Source organism: Microcaecilia unicolor, chromosome 6, assembly GCF_901765095.1.
Source record: "Microcaecilia unicolor chromosome 6, aMicUni1.1, whole genome shotgun sequence".
In the NCBI taxonomy this organism is placed as follows: domain Eukaryota; kingdom Metazoa; phylum Chordata; class Amphibia; order Gymnophiona; family Siphonopidae; genus Microcaecilia; species Microcaecilia unicolor.
Window position 1 is genome coordinate 293,432,642 of NC_044036.1, and position 19,511 is coordinate 293,452,152.

At 44.4% G+C, this 19,511-nt stretch overlaps 1 protein-coding gene across 6 annotated transcripts in view; it reads left to right on the forward strand.

Moving 5' to 3' along the window:
- Positions 1-19,511, forward strand: part of LOC115473161 (kynurenine--oxoglutarate transaminase 1-like) — a 108,772-nt gene that overhangs the window by 65,475 nt on the left and 23,786 nt on the right. For all 6 annotated transcript variants that reach the window (XM_030207890.1, XM_030207891.1, XM_030207888.1 and 3 more), the window contains 2 exons: positions 6,786-6,862; positions 7,084-7,173. In XM_030207890.1, coding sequence (XP_030063750.1) covers positions 6,786-6,862; positions 7,084-7,173 — 167 coding nt within the window. The remainder of the gene's footprint in view (positions 1-6,785; positions 6,863-7,083; positions 7,174-19,511) is intronic.

Here is a 19,511-nt window from a genome sequence, read left to right on the forward strand (position 1 = left end):
CTTAATACTGCTTTCACAGCTTCCCAGAAGTTAGTGGTACTAGCAACTGAACCCTTGTTAAAGTGTTTATACTCGGTCGACTTAGCTTGTAAATATTCCCAAAACCGTGTGTCTCTAAGCAAGTATGCTGGAAACGTCCAACTGTTTAATTTCTCTTCTTCCTCTCCCCGGGTCCAGCACATTCTGATCACCGAATGATCCGATTTAACACAAGGATCTATATGTGCCTCAGTAATGTCTGTTAATAGTGTGTGGGAGGCTAGCAAGTAGTCCGTTCTGGCAGAGGTGCCATGTGCTCTAGATTGATGTGTATATTCTTTGTCTAGTGGATGCAGTGTCCTCCAAATATCAATTAGCTCGAGTGTTGTGCATAGATCCGGCAAACCCCTAGTGCTTATCTGTCGTAAATCAGTTGGGGAAATCTCCTCCCAGCAATATGGGCAATGTTTCTAGCTGTGTGATCTGCTTAAGCAACCTCTTATAGAATTTTAAATCTAGCGTATTAGGAGCATAAATGCTACCCAAAATTATTTTTTGTCTATTTAAAGTAAACACAGGATAATTTATCTATACGACTTCCTGTATGGAGAAGCATGAATTAAACAGCCATATAGCCTTTTGTGGCAGATAATGTCATTTCAGGAAAGCTTTTGCACAGCTGATACAATTCTCTTTATGCAAGTTCTAGCTCTTTTCAGATGGTGAGCAACATATGCAGTATCCGGATGTATAGATAAACAAAGTCCTGTGTTCAATAAGTTTTTAAATCTTGTTGTTGCTTAGGAAGGCAGAACAGGGTATTTCTGTTCTCGTTGACCTGGGCAAACCTGGAAGGAAAGATAAACAAAGTCCTGTGTTCACACAGACATAATATGTACAGTATCTTCAATGTAGACAAACAGCTGAAGAATGTTATAAATAAACTAGTTAAAAAAGGCCCGTTTCTGACAAAAATGAAACGGGCGCTAGCAAGGTTTTCCTCGGAGTGTGTATGTTTGAGAGAGTGTGTGTGAGAGTGACTATGTGAGAGAGAGAGAGTGAATGTGCGAGTGTGTGTGTGACAGAGAGAGAGTGAGACTGGGTGCGAGTGTGTCTGTGAGAGAGAGTGTGTGTGTGAGCATGAGAGTGTGTGCCCCCCTCCCTCCCAGTTCCAGGTTCCCCCTCCCTCCCTCCCTCCGAGTTCCAGGGTCGTCCCCCCCCTCCCTCCCTCCGAGTTCCAAGGTCGTCCCCTCCCTCCCTGCCTCTGAGTTTCAGGGTCCCCTCCCCTCCCCTTCATTATGCTCTCTCCCCTGCATTCATCCATATGCAGGCAACGTCCTCTGCCCTGCCCCCTCTATCCATCCATGTGCAGCATCTCTCCCCTGCCCCCTCCACCTCCCTCTGAGTTTCAGGCCTCCCTCCCTCCCCCCTCCCTCCCAGTTCCAGGGTCCCATGGAACTGGGAGGGAGGGGGCACGGAGAACATTGGAGGAGTGACGTCAGCAGGTGGTTACAATCCCCATGACACACATTGGAACGTTGGAGGAGAACGTTGGAGGAGTGATGTCAGCAGGTGGTTACGATCCCAGTGAGACACATTGAAATGTTGGAGGAGCAAATTATTATATTAGATAAATCATAGTCACCACTTCAAGGCTTTCTTAGGCAAAAATAAACTGGAAGCCTAGGCACTGGTTTTATCCCGTACACTCAGAAATAAACATATTGTCCTTGATTCTTCTCACACACAGGTAGGATGGAACAGGCTGTATTGTCAGAAGCCCAAAGTGCTTTGCAGTAGAATCCATGTTAGTTTGACATTGCCTATAATTCAGGAATTGTAAGAATTTGATAAAGTCAATTTTGGTAAAACAAAGATGCTGGGTATTACCACAGACCCTGTTGAGGAGGAATTTTTGTGGGATAATTTTTTTTTTTTTAGGTGGGTGAGTCAGGGGATGTGATATTTAGGTGTACAGATGCTCAGAGATTTGAAGTGTATATATGAGCAGAATTATGCAAAACCTTTTCAGCAAACTAGCATGGATTTGGGGTGATGGAAAGGATATCCTGGTGGGAGGTGTATTGTGGCCATTAAAATGAATATTCTTCCAAAGTTATTTATTTTTATTTCAGATTTTGCCTTTAGAGATACCAAAAGGAGTTTTACTAAAGGTCCAAATGGATCTAAATAGATTTATCTTGGGAGTTCACTTTCCAATATTGTCAAGGACTATTATGTGGCAGTGTACAACATTGAGGGGTAGAGCTGTTCCAAATATGTTTGTGTTATCGGGCGGCCCAATTACATCAGCTGTTAGAGTGGGAAGTTAATCCTGGAAAATCCAGAGTCATGTTGGAGCAGGATCATTTTCCCAGTTTTGCATCGAAGCATCTACTATGGATCTCAGGCTCCTTAAGGAGTCTAAGGGCAGATTTATAACCCTTGATGAGGCATTTGTTGGACACTTAGGGCGTAATTCTTGCACGGTATGGAAGGCCTCATGGTCTCCTCATTGGTTTCTATTCAACATAAGCTTTCCTTTACTGCAGGGTGTGAAGGGAGGCCTTTTATTAGGTGGGAGGAGAATGGCTTAGTCCATTTTCGACAGCTTCTGGATTTTGGGAAGTTATGTACATTTTCAGATTTGCAGGAGATGTACGATCTACCTGCTTGTGACTTTTTTCCTTATTAACAAGTTAAGAATTTTGTTGGTACACGAGGTTGGCTTAGGGAGGACCAAGAAAATAGAAACCTTGAAAATCTATGGGTGGCATTGGGAAAGTTGAAAGGTCCTTTCCTTAGCGTCAGCAGCAGATGAATCCAGAGACATGTGGGTAGTTTCCATCTACCAGCAGGTGGAGATAGAGAGCACTGATTGATCCAGTGCCTACTGGACATTGCACTCAGGCACAGGCAGCTCCTTTATTGACTCTGGACAAGTCACTTAACCCTCCATTGCCCCAGGTACAAATAAGTACCTGTATATAATATGTAAGCTGCATTGAGCCTGCCATGAGTGGGAAAGCGTGGGGTACAAATGTAACAAAAACAAACTTCCTGGCTAGTCAGTATTCTCTATCTCCAGCAGGTGAAAGGATGTATTCCACTGACTCCTGGCTTGGTTTGCTCCTGTTCTGGCTTTGTTGGTTCAGTAGAGCTGGGGGTTTTTTTTTTAGCTGAACGATGCCAGCTTTAGAGAGTACACCTGGTCACCCCAAGTTCCTCCTCTACCCCTACTCCCCTGCCGGGGGGGGGGGGGGGGGGGTTATTCTCCAGCTCTCTAATCCTCATAGATTTACTTTGTTTAAAAAAAAAACAGCAAAAAAAGTGGCTGTCTGTTCTGGCCTTACACTCTCAAGGTGCTGGCCCGACTTGGGAGAGTTGAGTGAGCCGAAGATTCCCTTCCTGCTGAATGGCGAGTTCCTGTTACCAGCTGCGGTGAGTGTGCCTCTTACTTTCTGCCTTGCAACAGCTCTACTTCGGCCTTTTATGGTGACAGAATTGGTGAAGTGCTGTGCAAAGCGGAGAACAGCGGTGAGGCTTTGTCCCAGAGGGTACTCTGGCTCTGACTCCCTTGAGATCCCCGGTGGGGAGGTTGAAGCTGGCTCTTCCTATGCGCGGGAAACACGTTCTGCTCCTGTTCTGAGGACCCGGTAGCCATTTTGAACTCACCGTCGCTGATTTCCGCGGTTCCTGCCGCAACATGTTTGAATATTTCTTAGACTTTTCCTGCTCCCTTGACTTGCATGGGTGGAGAAGGGGACATGCCAGCTGGTTCTCCTTTTGTCTGCTCCAATTTGCCCTTTTCCCCAGAGTTTGTTTTATTCAGGGCGGCTCCTCCATTTGAGCCTCTATGGGCGGCTACAGTGAGGGATCTCACTCTTAAGGTAGTGTTTTTGATAGCTATTTCTTCTGTTCTCAGGGTTTCAGAATTGCAGGCTCTCTTGCAGGGACCCATTTTTCGGAGGCAGGAGTGACTGTTTGAACTGTACCTTCATTTTTGCTGAAGGTGGTTTCCTCCTTTCATCTCAATCAGTCGTTTTTACCGGCTTTTGATAAGGACTACCGGCGCTTCTGGATATCCAACGTACTCTTCTGCAGTACTTAGAGGCTACTAATAACTTCCGCCAGTCAGTCCATCTTTTTATCCTTTTTGCAGGGCCTCGGAAAGGTGAGGCTGCTTCCAAACCCAGAATTGCCCGTTGGCTTTGGGAGGCTATTTCTTTGGTGTACGTCCTCGCTGATTGGTCTCCTCCGGCCCTCTTCCGGGCCCATTCTGCTTGGGCTTTGGCGTCTTCCTGGACAGAGACACAGGTTTCCACTCTTGATGAGATTTGCAGGGCGGTGACTTGGTCGTCCTCTCATTCCTTTGTCAAACACTACTGTGTAGACTTTGCAGCCCAGGAGGAATTCTTGTTTGGGACCGCAGTCCTTTCAGGTGGATTTGCATCTGCCCTCCCCTGTTTGATACTGCTTTGCTACATCACACATGTCTCTGGATTCATCTGCTGACGCTGTGGAATGAAAAACTATGTTCATACTTGATAATTTTCTTTCCTTTAGTCGCAGTAGTTGAATCCAGAGACATGAGTTGTCCATCTACCAGCAGGTGGAGACAGAGAACACTGATTTGTCCAGTTCCTCGTGGATGTCATGCTTCCTGGCTAGACAGTATATCTCTTCAGAGCAGTTGAATCACATAGAAATCCAAGACTTCCCTTCCTCACAGAGATGTAATCCAAGTAGAAGCGCAGAATGTGAACACTTAACCTGAAAGGCAAAGCTTAAAAGAAACCAACCACCCACAAAACCTTGCAGCAATATTCTTCAAACAGACCCAACAGCAGCAGAAAAAGTGAACTGAAAAGGGTGGATTCATTTCGATTCCTTACAAGTTTCTCTGTGGAACTGAGTTTACTAAGTTTAACTACATGGCCTAGTGGGAGCGGGATTTAGGAATGATGCTTACTAAGGGAGGATGAAAATGGGTTTTCTTGGAGGTTAAAAAATCTTCTACAAGTATTATACACCTGTGAAACTGAAAGCGATGCGCCTTGCTAGTGTATCAGACATATGCTGGAGATGCCTCCTGGAGTGCAGTACTTTTTATCACCTCTTGTGGTCCTATGGTCATATACAAATATTCTGGGCTGCAATTACTCATATTCTGGGAAGAGCAGACCTGCCAAGTCTCTTGCATTCAGCGGGAGATTCCCGCTTTGGTGGGTCATCTCCCGCCGAGATTGAATCACTGTTTTTCTCATCGCCGCTGCTGCTTCTCCTGGCAAATAACAAAAAATAAAAAAGCATGGGGCTGCAGCAGCCTTCAGGCATGCGCTGTCGGCTCTGCTGGTTTTGTGCCCCCGGAACTTGAAGTTGACGTCAGCGGGGGCACATCAGAGCCAACAGCGCATGCCTGAAGGCTGCTGCGGCCCCACACTTTTTTTTTTATTTTTGTCGCAGCTGCTGCAGAGATTGCATGGAAACAGGAGGGAGACTAATGAAATGAAACAAGTTGAAGCCAATAGGTTAGTTTTTATCTGTTTCCCCTTCAAAACAAAGCAAGCAAACCTATGAGCTGCTGTATACACGTTGTCATTCTTTATTGTTGGTAGCATTTTTTAATTTAATCTCATTTATATTTTCAAACATGCTGGCTTGTGCAGTAAACAGATGTACCGCATAGAGTTCTTGGAATAATGTTGGGAGCAGAGGAGGCGGGGGGTAGGGAGGGGTTGGGAAGTATAATGTTACAGAAAAATTAGATTAACAGTGTTGCGCTCTACCTGTTTAGAGAGAGTGTTTTGAAATTATGTTGTAAATGAAATGTGCTGATGAGCTGTTTTGCGATACCTTTAATAATAAAAATAGTTGAAACATAAAATTATAAATGATGCCTGCCTACATTATTAGAAAAAAATGTCCTTAGAAGAAGGAGAAAATTTATTGTGCCATTTAGTTTTAAAGTTGAAAACTGAATATGAAAAATATATTCAGAATACCTACAGATAGAGAGGAAATGCGTGTGTCAAGATTACTTGAACTGGAGGGGATTTCAATTATCCATTATTCACAGGGGGGAAAAAACAAACAGTTTTCTACACCCTGCTATACAAATTTTTCCAACTTATATGCAGCAAGTTAAAGTGCATTGTAGTTAGGGATGGGTGTTTGATATAATGAACCTCTGTCTTGCTGCCATTCATTCAGCTTTGTGGTGTGCTTTTTTATGGTTTAACGGTTTTTATTCAGGATCAAACAAACTCAACAGTGAACAACTAAACAGCAAGTCATGACAAAGACATCAAGCAAATACATGACAATGCTCAAGCATAACAAATAGTAGGCAAAAACAACTTATAGCAAAAGACTGGGTAATACATGATCCTTTTTTTTTTTTAACCACCCATTACCCTCCATCCTCATTACCCTAGTTTCCTTGTGTTCTGCTTTTAGTAGTGTGCATAAATTTGGATAGAGCAGCACAGAGAGCTGAGGAGTAGTCTGATGACTGAACAGTGAGTTGAAAACTAGGGAAACCAGAGTTCAAATCCCACTCCACTTACTGACACTCCTTGTGACCTGGGGCAAGTTACTTAATCTTCCTTTGCCTCAAGTCCTAATTTAGTTTGTAAGTCCTCTGGGACATGAAAATATTTACTGTACTTGAATTTAATTTGCTTTGAACTTGAATAATTAAACCCAAAATTGTATTCAGTTGCATAGTACTTCCTCTTTCTCCTCCTAACTTTCTCTGGCTCTCTTATCTACAGACCTTCAGTGCTTCTTTTCTTTGTTTGCAGCTAGCTTGCCTGGAATGTGGGATCGCTCAATCACCATTGGAAGTGCTGGAAAATCCTTCAGTGCAACGGGCTGGAAGGTGACAAAAACAAGTTTGTTTGTTTTTTCATAACTCCTTGCCTTAGGGCTTGTCTCCCTGACACAACTGACTGTGACTGGATGTAACATAACATAGCAGATGACAGCAGATAAAGATCAGTATGGTCCATCCAGTCTGCCCATTTATACACAGGACATACAGTGTGCTACCAAATGTTTCACTTAAAGTGTGATAAATCATATGTTTTCTTTCTCATTTAGGTTGGCTGGGCTTTGGGTCCTGATCATCTTCTCAAACACCTCAGAACCGTTCATCAGAACTCAGTGTATCACTGTGCAACAGCAGCTCAGGTAAGGTGGCGCATCCCATCTTCAGTGGAGAATTAACCCATTATGGTGGCTGATAAATCACACAACAAGATAGCTGCCTAAATGTGTTGTTCCAGCTCTCTAGTGTCAATCTTCAAGCCAATTTTGAATTTTATTTATTATTAGGATTTATTTACTGTGTTTTTGAAGGAATTCTCTCAGGCGGTGTACAGCAAGAGAACACATAAGCAATAGACAATTACAGCAGTAAAGATATTCAAATTACAATACAAAGTATGGCATAGTATGTATGCTACATTACAGTGTCAACACAATATGTGATAAAACATTTTAATAGGTAGCATAAGGTGTAAGCAAAGATGGTACATATAGAGTAACAGGAGTAAGAAAATAAGGGGACTAACTTAAAGAAAGATGCACATGATGTCAGAATGGTGCTTGAAAATTATCTTAGCTAGGATAAAAGTAGATAAACATGTCCTGCTGTAGTATGTACAGCCAGTGTTGCACCTTGTGTGTGTGACTATCAAGTTATTTCTTCCATTAAAGGCCTGGTTGAAGAGCCAATCATTCGCTTGCTTCCTGAAGTAGAGATAGTCTTGTGTTAAGCAAAGCCTTTCAGGGAGTGCATTCCAAAGTGTGGGGCCTACTCTGGAGAAGGCTTGCTGGCGGGTTTCACATTGTGTGATGTTCTTTGGAGATGGTGTGGTTAGGTATGCTCCTTGGGAGAACCTTAGTGACCTTGGAGTTGTGTCGAGGGAGATCCTGTTCAAGTACTCTGGGCCATTTCCTTTGAGGGCCTTCAAGACATAATTATTTTTTTTTTTAATGTTTAAATATTTTTATTAACCATCATCACAATACAACAATGTAAACTTATTCATTTTCCCCACGTTTCCCCCCCCCTTTCCCCCTCCCCTCCCTCCTCCCCCTCCCAGCTCTATTTCAACTGTCCTTATTGGGTTAATCGCTGAAATCGAGACCACAGTTCAGAAGATGGGTTGTACCTTCCCATTCTTTTGTCCATTAGCTGCTCCAGTTCCCCGACCAGGGAAAGTTTCAGAGTCCAGTCCAGCTCTGAGGGAGCCATCTGTTTCTTCCAGTGCATTGCAATGACACTCTTAGCTGCTGTTAAACAAATCCTCTTACGGCGTCTTTGCCATTTAGTTCCTCTTCTGTTACCGAGACCCAAAAGACACCATTGCGGCGTGCATTGGAACGGCTTATTCGTGCTTTCTGAAATTTTTGTCGTTACAGTTTTCCAAAATGGTTGTAGAGTCCGGCACGACCACCAAATATGCAAGAAAGTCCCCTCCTCATCTCCACACCTCCAACACAGTGGGGATGCAGAGGAAAACATAGCATGTATTCGATGCGGGGTATAATACCACCGCAACAATATCTTAAAGGCAATTTCTTTTAACAACACACAATTCGAAGCTTTTTTGGCTTCTACTACTATAGCCTTCCACTCATTTACTGTAAACTCCCGTTGCAGATCCTGTTCCCATTTTATCATATAAGCACATTTCTCAAAAGATCTACCTCTAATCAATTTGTACAACATAGATATAACTCTTCTCATTTTCCCCAATGATCCCCACAAATTTTCAAGTTCCTCATATTCTTCCAGGTCCCTCCTCAACCACCCTTGTTGGCTCATATAATGCTTGACTTGTATATAAAAATAAGTATCTCCCGCACCTCCCCCACACTGTTCCCGGATCTCCTCTAACGGTCTTAGCTCCCCGTCATCCAGGAGATCCCTGAAACAAATCATCCCTCCTCTTCCCACCACCCTGCAACCTGGTGACCCATTCCCACTTGAAAAGTCGGTTCCCCACCTATACCTGCCAGTGTGGAAGTTTTCCTCTTCAGCCAGAACCTTGTTCTGAAAGAAGCCCACAAGGTCAACAGATGGTTCACAAATGGGTTTGTTGTCATTTGACCGTATACCCTCGGTTCTATTGAAGCCCATATAACCGACTTCAACTTATAACCCTGCACCATCTCTTGGTCTAAACTAGCCACCACCGATGGAGCCTCCTGACTCCATGCCACTACAAACTTTACCTGTGCAGCCCAAAAATACCATTCCAAATTGGGCACCCCCCTTCCCCCCAGGTCTACCGACTTCCACATCAATTTCCTGTGTATTCTCGGAGCTTTACCCCCCCATATAAATTTCATAATCTCCCCCTGAAGCTTATTTATTTCCCTTTTAGGTACCTGTATGGGCAAAGTCTGGAACAGGAACAAAATCCGGGGTAAGATATTCATTCGTACTGTGGCTATTCTCCCCCACCAGGATAGCCATTTACCCTGCCATCCTGCCATATCTCTATGTACTTGTTGAAACAACGGCCCATAATTTAGTGGATATAGCTGATTCAACTCAGAGGGTATCTGGACCCCTAAGTATTTGATATTTCCCTTCTTTAGTCGAAATGAGAACCCCTGGAGCACTTCTACCAGTCGACCATATGGGATTGACACCCCCAGAACTTCAGACTTGTCATAATTTATCTTAAAACCTGAAATCCTACCAAATTGATTGAGCTCTTTCACCAAGTTTGGTAAAGTCGTCAGGGGACTCGTGACAAAAAACAGAATATCATCAGCAAATAATGCCAGCTTATGTTCCCTGCCCGCTACTACGATCCCTTTTATGTCACCCATCTCCCTTATCCTCTGCGCCAGCTGTTCAATCGATATCGCAAATAACAAGGGAGATAGTGGGCAGCCTTGCCTCGTACCTCTCCCTATCTTAAATGCATTGGAATACCCCCCGTTTACCTTGATCCGCTCCGAGGGTCCTTCATATAACCTTTGCAACCATCCTATCAACCCCTCTCCAAAACCCAGATGCCTCAGTACCTCCCATAGATAGGGCCACTCCACCCTATCAAAGGCTTTTTCAGCATCTGTGCTTAGCAAAGCCATAGGTCGACCCTTCTGTTGAGTCTCCCAGATAATATGCAGTGTACGACATATATTATCGGCTACTTGTCTCCCCGCCACAAACCCTGATTGATCTGGGTGGATTAATTTGGGCAATATACTACTACTACTACTTAGCATTTCTATAGCGCTGCCAGGGTTACGCAGCGCTGTACAAGTTTAAACACGGGGAGGGACAGTCCCTGCTCAAGAGAGCTTACCCCCTAATCTGTTCGCAAGGACCTTGGAGAGAATCTTAACATCCAAATTAATTAATGAAATTGGTCTATAGGACCCACATGCGGAAGGATCTTTGCCTGGTTTCAGTATAAGCGATATACCAGCTTGATGCATACTAGAAGGGAGGGAGCTGCCTTGAAAACAAGCATTGCCCACCCTTACCAACAACGGCCCTACCTCCCCAGCAAAGATTTTATAAAACTTTGCAGAATATCCATCTACTCCTGGGGCCTTCCCTCCTTTAAGCCCTTTTATAACCTGCCTAATTTCCTCCAACCTGGTAGTAATTAGGCACCGCTGAGTGCTGACCAGTTACTGCTGGGTTACCATGGGAGCCCTTATAGCCACCTCAATGGCTGGTGGTAAGTTCTTCCCGCTGCATGTCCATGCTGTAAGACTTATCTTGCCACATGGCTGCTTTTTTTTTTTGGGGGGGGGGGGGGGGTCATTTTACCCACTGCAGTAAAAAAGGCCCTGGCGCATGGGAAAAATGGCCCCCCCCACCGCTACCGCAGGGCCCTTTTTCCTGCAGCTTACTAAAGACCCCTTAGTTCTTGATGTACCAAAATGAGTATATGGGAGAATCCTTTTTCATTGTTTTTTTTTTTGTACTTTTTATTTATGCATATTTTCCAACAATATCAAGTATACATTTATCTATATCTTGAAAAAAAAAAAATCACAGAAACAAATTGAAAGAAAAAAAACCCCTACCAAACAGAAAAAAATATATATACTAATTGCATAGCCCACAATAATGACAGGGGTCAAGCAAGGAAAAAATATCATAGATCCAAGAAAGAAATGAACTAACAACCAAGAGCAGCACATTGACCTACAGCCGGTCATGCTAAACCTTAGGAAGGTGTATCGGAGTTAATAATGACACCGATTTCTTCTCTAGCCACAATAAAGTCTATTAGTTGTTTAGACTCAAAAAAAGAAAATAATTATCCCCCCCCCCCTTACTAAGCCACTCCAGCGGCTGCTATGGGTTAGTCCCGACACAGCCGATTAGTAAACAGAGAGGTTAGTCTGATACAAAATACAACACTTGTAATTTCAAAATAAATGCGGCACCTAAGGCCAGGACCCTTGGCCTAAAGGCCAAGAATTCCTTCCTACATTTCTGTGTCACTTGGCACAAATCAGGAAATATACGAGTAGTAGAGCCAAGAAACTGTTCATTAAGATGTTGGAAATAAAGCTTTAAAGAATACTTTCTATAATACTCCAATGTGAGGATTACTAAGGGGTCCTCAGGAGCTTAACCGAGATTGGATAGCGGGGCTGGAGGTTGAGAGGCGGGGATAGTGCGGGGCAGACTTATACGGTCTGTGCCAGAGCCAGTGGTGGGAGGCGGGACTGGAGGTTGGGAGGCAGGGATAGCGCTGGGCAGACTTATACGGTCTGTGCCAGAGCCGGTGGTGGGAGGCGGGGATAGTGCTGGGCAGACTTATACGGTCTGTGCCAGAGCCGGTGGTTGGGAGGCGGGGCTGGTGGTTGGGAGGCGGGGCTAGTGCTGGGCAGACTTATACGGTCTGTGCCCTGAAGAGCACAGGTACAAATCAAAGTAGGGTATACACAAAAGTAGCACACATGAGTTGTCTTGTTGGGCAGACTGGATGGACCTTGCAGGTCTTTTTCTGCCGTCATCTACTATGTTACTATGTAAATGAAAGGGGGCCGCTAGCTTTTCACAATCCTCGCGAGATAACTTGGGCAACCAAAGAGAGCACAATTCCTTTCTAATTTCACCTCCCTCCACCCCAATAGTGCTAGTATATAGTGTACTATAAAATCTCAAAAATTGATCCCTAATATTTCTATCCTTATAAAGTATGTGATCCCCCTGCTCTTTAATTTTGGTAATCAGCGAGTCCCGTTGATGGTGTCTCAAACAATTAGCCAGCATCTTCCCGACTTATTGCCAAATTCAAAAAACTTATGCTGGAGACGTTTCCTCAGGAACTCCACCCGTTCAACCTGTATTTGATCCAAGGCCGCCCTCCATTTACGTACCTCCCGCAACTCCTCTCCTAACCCCCCTTCCTGATGCTTACGCTCCCAGTAGGCTAGCCTCTCCCTGGCTTCCAGTTCTTTTGCCTCGCGTTCTCGTTTTTTCCGGGCGCCCCATTTAATTAAGTGACCCCGTACCACCGCCTTTAAGGCATCCCAGAGTGTTCCCTCCGATACCACCCCCATGTCATTCATACTACAGTAATCTTGAATTACCTTGCGTAAATCCTCACATACCTGTTTATCGCCCAAAATTCCCTCATTAAGCCTCCAAAATCTCTGTTTATCCTCTTCTCCCAACCCCTTCAAGTCAAGTTCCACTGGGGCATGGTCAGTGACTGAGATAGACCCCACATCTGCATCCACAACATGTTCCCATAAGACACGGCTACACCAAATCATATCGATTCGTGTATATGAGTTCTGAGAGTGAGAAAAAAATGTATATGCCTTCTGGGTCGGATGTTTAAGTCGCCAAACCTCTAGGAGATCTAATCTCGAGGCCAGTGCCCTCAAACTCCGAGCATAAGGCTTGTGTACTGTAATGTGTCCCTTAGAGTGATCCATAGATGTATTCCATAAATTAAAATCTCCCCCCATAATCATCCCACCTCTTTGAAATTGAAGAAGCTCCTCCCTTATATGCTCAAAGAACTCTCCCTGTCCTGAATTAGGTGCATAGATATTCACAATTGTCACAGATTTCCCATATAAGAGCCCTCTGATCGCTAAACAGCGCCCCAATTCATCTCTATAAATGTCATCAGTTACAAATGGAATCCCTTTCCGAATATAAATGACTAGACCGCCCACCTTTCCCCCTCTTTTATCAAAGTGTGCAATACATTCACTGTAAGCCCTCTGATGTAATAAATGTGCCTCTCGGCGCCTAATATGTGTCTCCTGCAGCAGGACTATATCCCATCTACTCCTCTGTAACTCCCGATACACCAAATTTCTCTTCCTCTGCGAATTTAACCCGTTCACATTCCTAGTTCCCAACCTCAACCCTTTCCCTCCCTGCACCCCCCTCCCTCCCCCCTATTGCTGAGCGGTACCATTTGCCGCCAGCCTAATACTGTAAGGAAATAACCCCTCGCCAGAGCTGGCACCCCCTTCTCCCCCTCTGTTTTCCCCCCCTCCCCCCAAATTCGTATTCCCTCTCCCTCCACTCCACCTTTCCCAAACTCATTACATTATAACAGTGTAATAGACATCCATTCTCTGAACTCATAACAGAAGAAAACTATTGCAAACCCTGTCTGGCAACCCTCCAGGGCTGCTCAACAACCTATAACTGTGGTGAACTAAAACCAGTAGTGTCTCATACTTTCCTTCAGGGTACTCTGTCCATTTCTGGCCTGTGGGAGCCCGGCCCTTTACGAGAACCCGCCTTTTGCCATGACGATCCTCTCTTCTCGGTTGCTGCTTTTCCTGGTTTTCCTGTATCTCCTTCAGGAGGCAAATTTTTACAGCCTAGCTCCTTCAGCACTTTCCACGCTTCAGCCAGCGAGGTCACCCGCCTCGTTTGGCCCTCTACTGTAAGCTGCAAGCCAAATGGGAAAACCCATCTGTACCTGTATTTAGCCTGTTGAAGAAACTTGGTCAAGTCCCGAAACTCACGTCTTCGTTGCAGCGTGCCCAGGGCCAGGTCTTGAAATACTAGCACTGTTTGATTGATGGGTGAAATTCCCTGGGACAATCGTGCCTTACGCCAGACCAGATCTTTAGTCTTATAATCCTTAAAGCATGCCACTATATCTCTGGGCTGCTTATCTCTTCGGGGTCCCAGGCTTCTGTGTACCCCATCAAATTGTATCTCAGTCCCATCTCCAAGCATGTGCTCGTCTCCTTCAGATGCCAGGATAAAGGCACAAATTGCTTTTACCACCTTAGTACAGTCCATATTTTGGTCCGTTTCTGAGACCCCCTTGAATCTTAAATTATTTCTTCTGGATCTATTTTCTAAGTCCTCAAGATCCAGCTGCATTTTATCTTTCTCTGCACGCAGAGAGCCAATCTCATTTTTCAACTCCAAGATGTCTCCCTCCACATGCTCCAGTGCTTCCTCAGCCTGTTCCACCCTGCTGCCAATTTCCCTCACCTCTTTCTGGATGTCCACCACTGCATCCTTGATTGTTTTCCTCACTGCTGCCATTTCAGCTTTAAGCGCTTTAAACCAGCGCGTTACCTCCTGCTTTGTGAGTTCATTTTCACTTTCTTGCTGCTCCATCAGCCCCTCCGTATCAGAGCCCGAGTCCACGTCCACCATTTTGTCTCACGCCTTGCGCGGGGTGCGACTCGATGTTGCCGCTCCGTCCCGCTGATCGGCGCTATATTTAATTTTCTCTAGGCGCTTTCGGGTCGCCATCAATCTCCGGACTCTGACCGCCTAAATTCGCGATCGCGGTTTCGCTGGGGGAAAATCGCTGCTTTCACTGCTGCCCCGACGGAGCTCAAACATCAAGCGGCCATCTCCGACGGTGACGTCACTTCCTCTCCCTTCAAGACATAATTTTAAATTTAGCCCTATATTGTACTAGTAGCCAGTGAAGATTTTGCAAAAATGGTGTGATGTGGTCACGTCACTTACAACCTTCTACTAGTCTTGCTGCAGCATTCTGTATCAATTGGAGCTGGTTCAGACCCTTTGTAGTCAGACCAGTGTAGAGGGCATTACAATAATCCAGTCTTGATGATGATATGGCAGGCATAACTGAGACAAGAGTTGCCTTTTCAATGTAAGGAGGGAGGCAGCGTAGTTGTTGTAAATGACGGAAGCAGTTCTTGAAGGTTGCTTCCATTGCGTAGCTTCCTATTATTCCAGAACCTGTGGGATAGTTGTGTCCATCAACCAGCAGGTGGAGAAAGAGAACTGAGCTGAGACCAATCTCTCTTAGCATCCAGTCCAGCTCCTTAGTATTTTCTGTCTCCAGCAGGTGGATAGAAACACTTTGTAGCCTCTGGTTCTGACTGCTTTGCTCCTGGTCCAGTTGGTCACTAGTTGAGCTTTGTGGGTGGCTTAAGTCTGCAGGTCATATCTGGAGGTCTTCAGATCCCTGTCTCTGGTGCTCCGGGAATTTACTTCTTCCCTCCCTTCACCTCTCCCGTTTCCTGTGGAACTCTCGTTTTGCAACACACCAACTTTAAAAAAAAGAAGAAGGAAAGAGGTTTGTTGGAGAGCATGGGACAGAGTTCTTGATGGCTGTTGCATTGTCACTTAGGGTCAGAGCATCAGGCTGTCTTGTCAGGATCCCTTTCTTTGCTTTTCAGAGGTAGGGGGTCTCACTGCACATGATTCCTTCCTTTCTTCTTAAAGTGGTATCAGAATTTCATCTCAGCCAATCTGTGGAGCTTCTTTCACAGACAAGACAAAGAGGCTCAGTATTTTACCTTGAAGTTTCTCGATCAGTCCTCATTTGATGTGTGGATGTCATGAGTGAGTTTCACAAATGAAACAGACTGTTTGTGCTTTTTGGTAAGCATAGATTTGGCCTCATGGCTTCCAAGCTCACAATTGCTAGATAGCTGAAGGAGACTATCACGTCAGCTTATTTGCTTGTGGAGAAGCAGGCTCCTCATGCCTTGTGGGCTCATTCGACGATGCATACAGTGACATCCTGGGCAAAGACTAACCTAACCTTACTGTCTCCGGCAGATATTTGCAAAGTGGCAATGTGGTCGACGCTGCATACCCATGCCAAGCACTACAGGGTGTGAACGTTACGGCACGCTTGGAAGACAGTTTTGGGGCTTCAGTCGTCAGGGCAGCGGTGCCAGGATCCCACCCACTCTAGGGATTGCTTTTAGTGAGAAGCTACATAATAGAGAAATTAGGTCTTAACTGATAATTTTCTTTCCATTAGTCCTTCGCAGTATTCCAGAGATCCGCCTGAGGTTTCTGAGCTGTTTAGCCGGGGCAAAGTAATAGGTGAAATAACAACTGTCACCTTACATGTTGCTTCCTGCATATCTTTTGCTCTCTATAAGTTGTCCAGAGATAAGAGTGGTCCACACATGTTTTCTTGTCTGGTTAGAATTATGTTAGTGAGTTGTTTAAATTGTGTTTATTCTGAGTTTCTCCGTACTGCTTGTCTAAGTAAATACTGAGGAGCTGGTCTAGGTGCTAAGAGAGATATTTCTCGGTTCAGTTTCCATTTCTCTATCTGCACCTTCTGGTTGATGGTCACAACCATCCCACAGGTTCTGGAATAGTGGGAAGGACTAATGGGAAGAAAATTCAGGTAAGAACATAAGAATAGCCATACTGGAGCAGACCAATGGTCCATGTAGCCCAGTATCCTGCTTTCAGCAGTGGCCAATCCAAGTCACAAGTACTTGGCAGAAACCCAATTAATAGCATCATTCCCTGCTACCAATCCCAGGTCAAGCAGTGGCTTCCCGCATGTCCATCTCAACAAACCATGGACTTTTCCTCCAGGAATTTGTCCGAACCTTTTTTTTAAACCCAGATACGCCAACAGCTGTTACCTCATCCTCCGTCAACGAGTTATAGAGCTTAACTATTCTTTGAGCGAAAAAATATTTCCTCCTATTTGTTTTAAAAGTATTTCCATGTAATTTCATTGAGTGTCCCCTGGGCCTTGTACTTTTTGAAAGAGTGAAAAATCTATTCACTTCTACCCATTCCACACCACTCAGGATTTTATAGACCTCAATCATATCCCCTCTCAGCTGTCTCTTTTCCAAGCTGAAGAACCCTAACCTTTTTAAGCCTTTCCTCATACGGGAGGAGTTCTTGTAGTTCTTCTTTGAACCTTTTCTAATTCTGCTATATCTTTTTTGAGACATGGCAACCAGAATTGAACACAATACACAAGGTGAGGTCACACAGTGGAGCAATACAGAGACAATATAATATTCTTAGTTTATTTTGCATCCCTTTCTTAATTCCTAGCAACCTGTTTGCTTTTTTGGCCGCCACCTCACACTGGGCAGAAGATTTCAGTGTATTGTCTATAATCCTGCTTATAATCGAAAGAGAAAAACGCCTATATTGCGACCCAAATCGGGAGATGGGCATCTTTCTCCCGTGGGCGCCCAAATCGGTATAATCGAAAGCCGATTTTGGGCGTTTCCAACTGCAATCCGTCACAGAAACGGGTAAAGTAGACGGGGGCGTGTCGGAGGCGTGGTGAAGGCTGAACTGGGGCGTGGTTATCGGCCGAGGAGAGATGGGCATCTTTAGCTGATAATCGAAAAAAAAAAAAAGGCGTTTTTACTGCGATTTTGGGTCACTTTTTTGGACCCTTTTTTTTTTTTCACAAACAAGTCCCAAAAAAGTGCCCCAACTGCCCAGATGACCACTGGAGGGAATCGGGGATGACCTCCCCGGACTCCCCCAGTGGTCACTAACCCCCTCCCACCAAAAAACCCCCCACTTTACAAACTTTTTTTCCAGCCTCTATGCCAGCCTCAAATGCCGTACCCACCTCCATGACAACAGAATGTGTTCTATCCTGTGACAGCCTTTCCCTGGTTCTGATGTGGCTCTTGGGTGAGTGTGACACCTTTTCTGTTATGCGCACTGCAGAGTCACATCAGCAATGCATTGTGGTGGGTGTAGGGTATTGGGCTCCGTGATTCCACTAGCTTGTGGCAAATGCTCACGATGTTGGTAGTTGGTAGGCTCTGCTCCCATGGTACTTTTCCCCCTGCTTACTGGGTCAGAGTGTGCCCTGTTTTGTTTCCGGTAGTCCATGAGGTAGTGGCCATTTTTGTAAGCCAGTTTTAGATCCATTTCACGTGTTAGCCACGTTACAGAACTTAGTTCTTACCTTGAATGTGGCTGAAAGAGAGCATTGTACACCATTCTGCCAGCTCTGACCTACTGCTCATCTCAGTACCAGGGAGACTCGTTGCCAGTGGGGCACAACCTCTGATCTGTAGTTAACTGTGAGTAAGCGTGCTTATTCCAATAAAGGACGTTTTCAGAGAGATTAGTCTTCAGGTGTCAACTGGTGTGCCAATGTTATATAGCAGCAACAAGTCCTAGAGGCCTGCGTGTATGCAGGTCCCTGGAGCACTTTTAGTGGGTACCGCAGTGCACTTCAGCCAGGTGGACCCAGGCCCATCCCCCCTGATGGGGAGAAATGATAAAATAGACTTTTACTTCAGCAGATTTAGCCCATACGCAGCAGAGCTTTAGAAGTGTTAACTCCCATTTTTTTTTCTCTCTCTCTTTCACACAGACTCTTGAATAAAAGATTCAATTACTCTCTCTTCTTTTACTTCCAAACAAAAAATGATGTTTACTTACAGTTTCTTCAGATAACTATTTACATCATACTTGCAGTAGACATGGTAAAACTACTGAATACAAAAATTCTGTCAGTTGGTTATCATACAGCTTGAAGAGAGATTGTTAACACCATCTTATGCTGACACAGACTGACTCACTCTCAGAGCAACTAGAGTGACTCGGACACACTCACAAGACATTACACTATATCCAATGACATCATAGCTCATAGAATTGTTGACAGTTAATGCATGCAGCACTTGTCTTTCACATATTCCTACATACCCCTTCACATGCATTATTGTCCAACAATTCAATTCTTATATATTTATTTATATACATACAGTCCTAGCTTTTCTCGTAGATTTTCAAAATTTCTTACAGCTAGCGGTTTCATCAAGATATCAGCAATCATTTGGTCAGTTTGTTTATATTGCAAACTTATTACTCCTTGCCTTGACAATTCTCTGACATTATGGAATTTTGTTGCAATATGTTTTGTTCTAGACTGTACCCTGTCATTTATTGACAACCTTATACAGCTTTGATTGTCTTCAAAAATCTGTATCGGTCTCTGCTGTTCTATACCAAAATCTGTACACAGTTTTTCTATCCACATTAGTTCACGACATGCTTCAGACACAGCAACATATTCTGCTTCTGTGGATGATAAACTTACAATGGGTTGTTTATGACTTGCCCATGAAATAGATGTTTTTACATACATAAACACATATGCACTTGTGGATTTGTAATCTGAATGATCTCCAGCCCAATCAGAATCACAGTAACAAATCAATTTCTGATTACTATTTACCGGAATCACCAATTTACAGTCAATTGTACCTTTCAAATATCTTACCACTCTTTTTACAGCAGTCCAGTCAGTCTTAGTAGG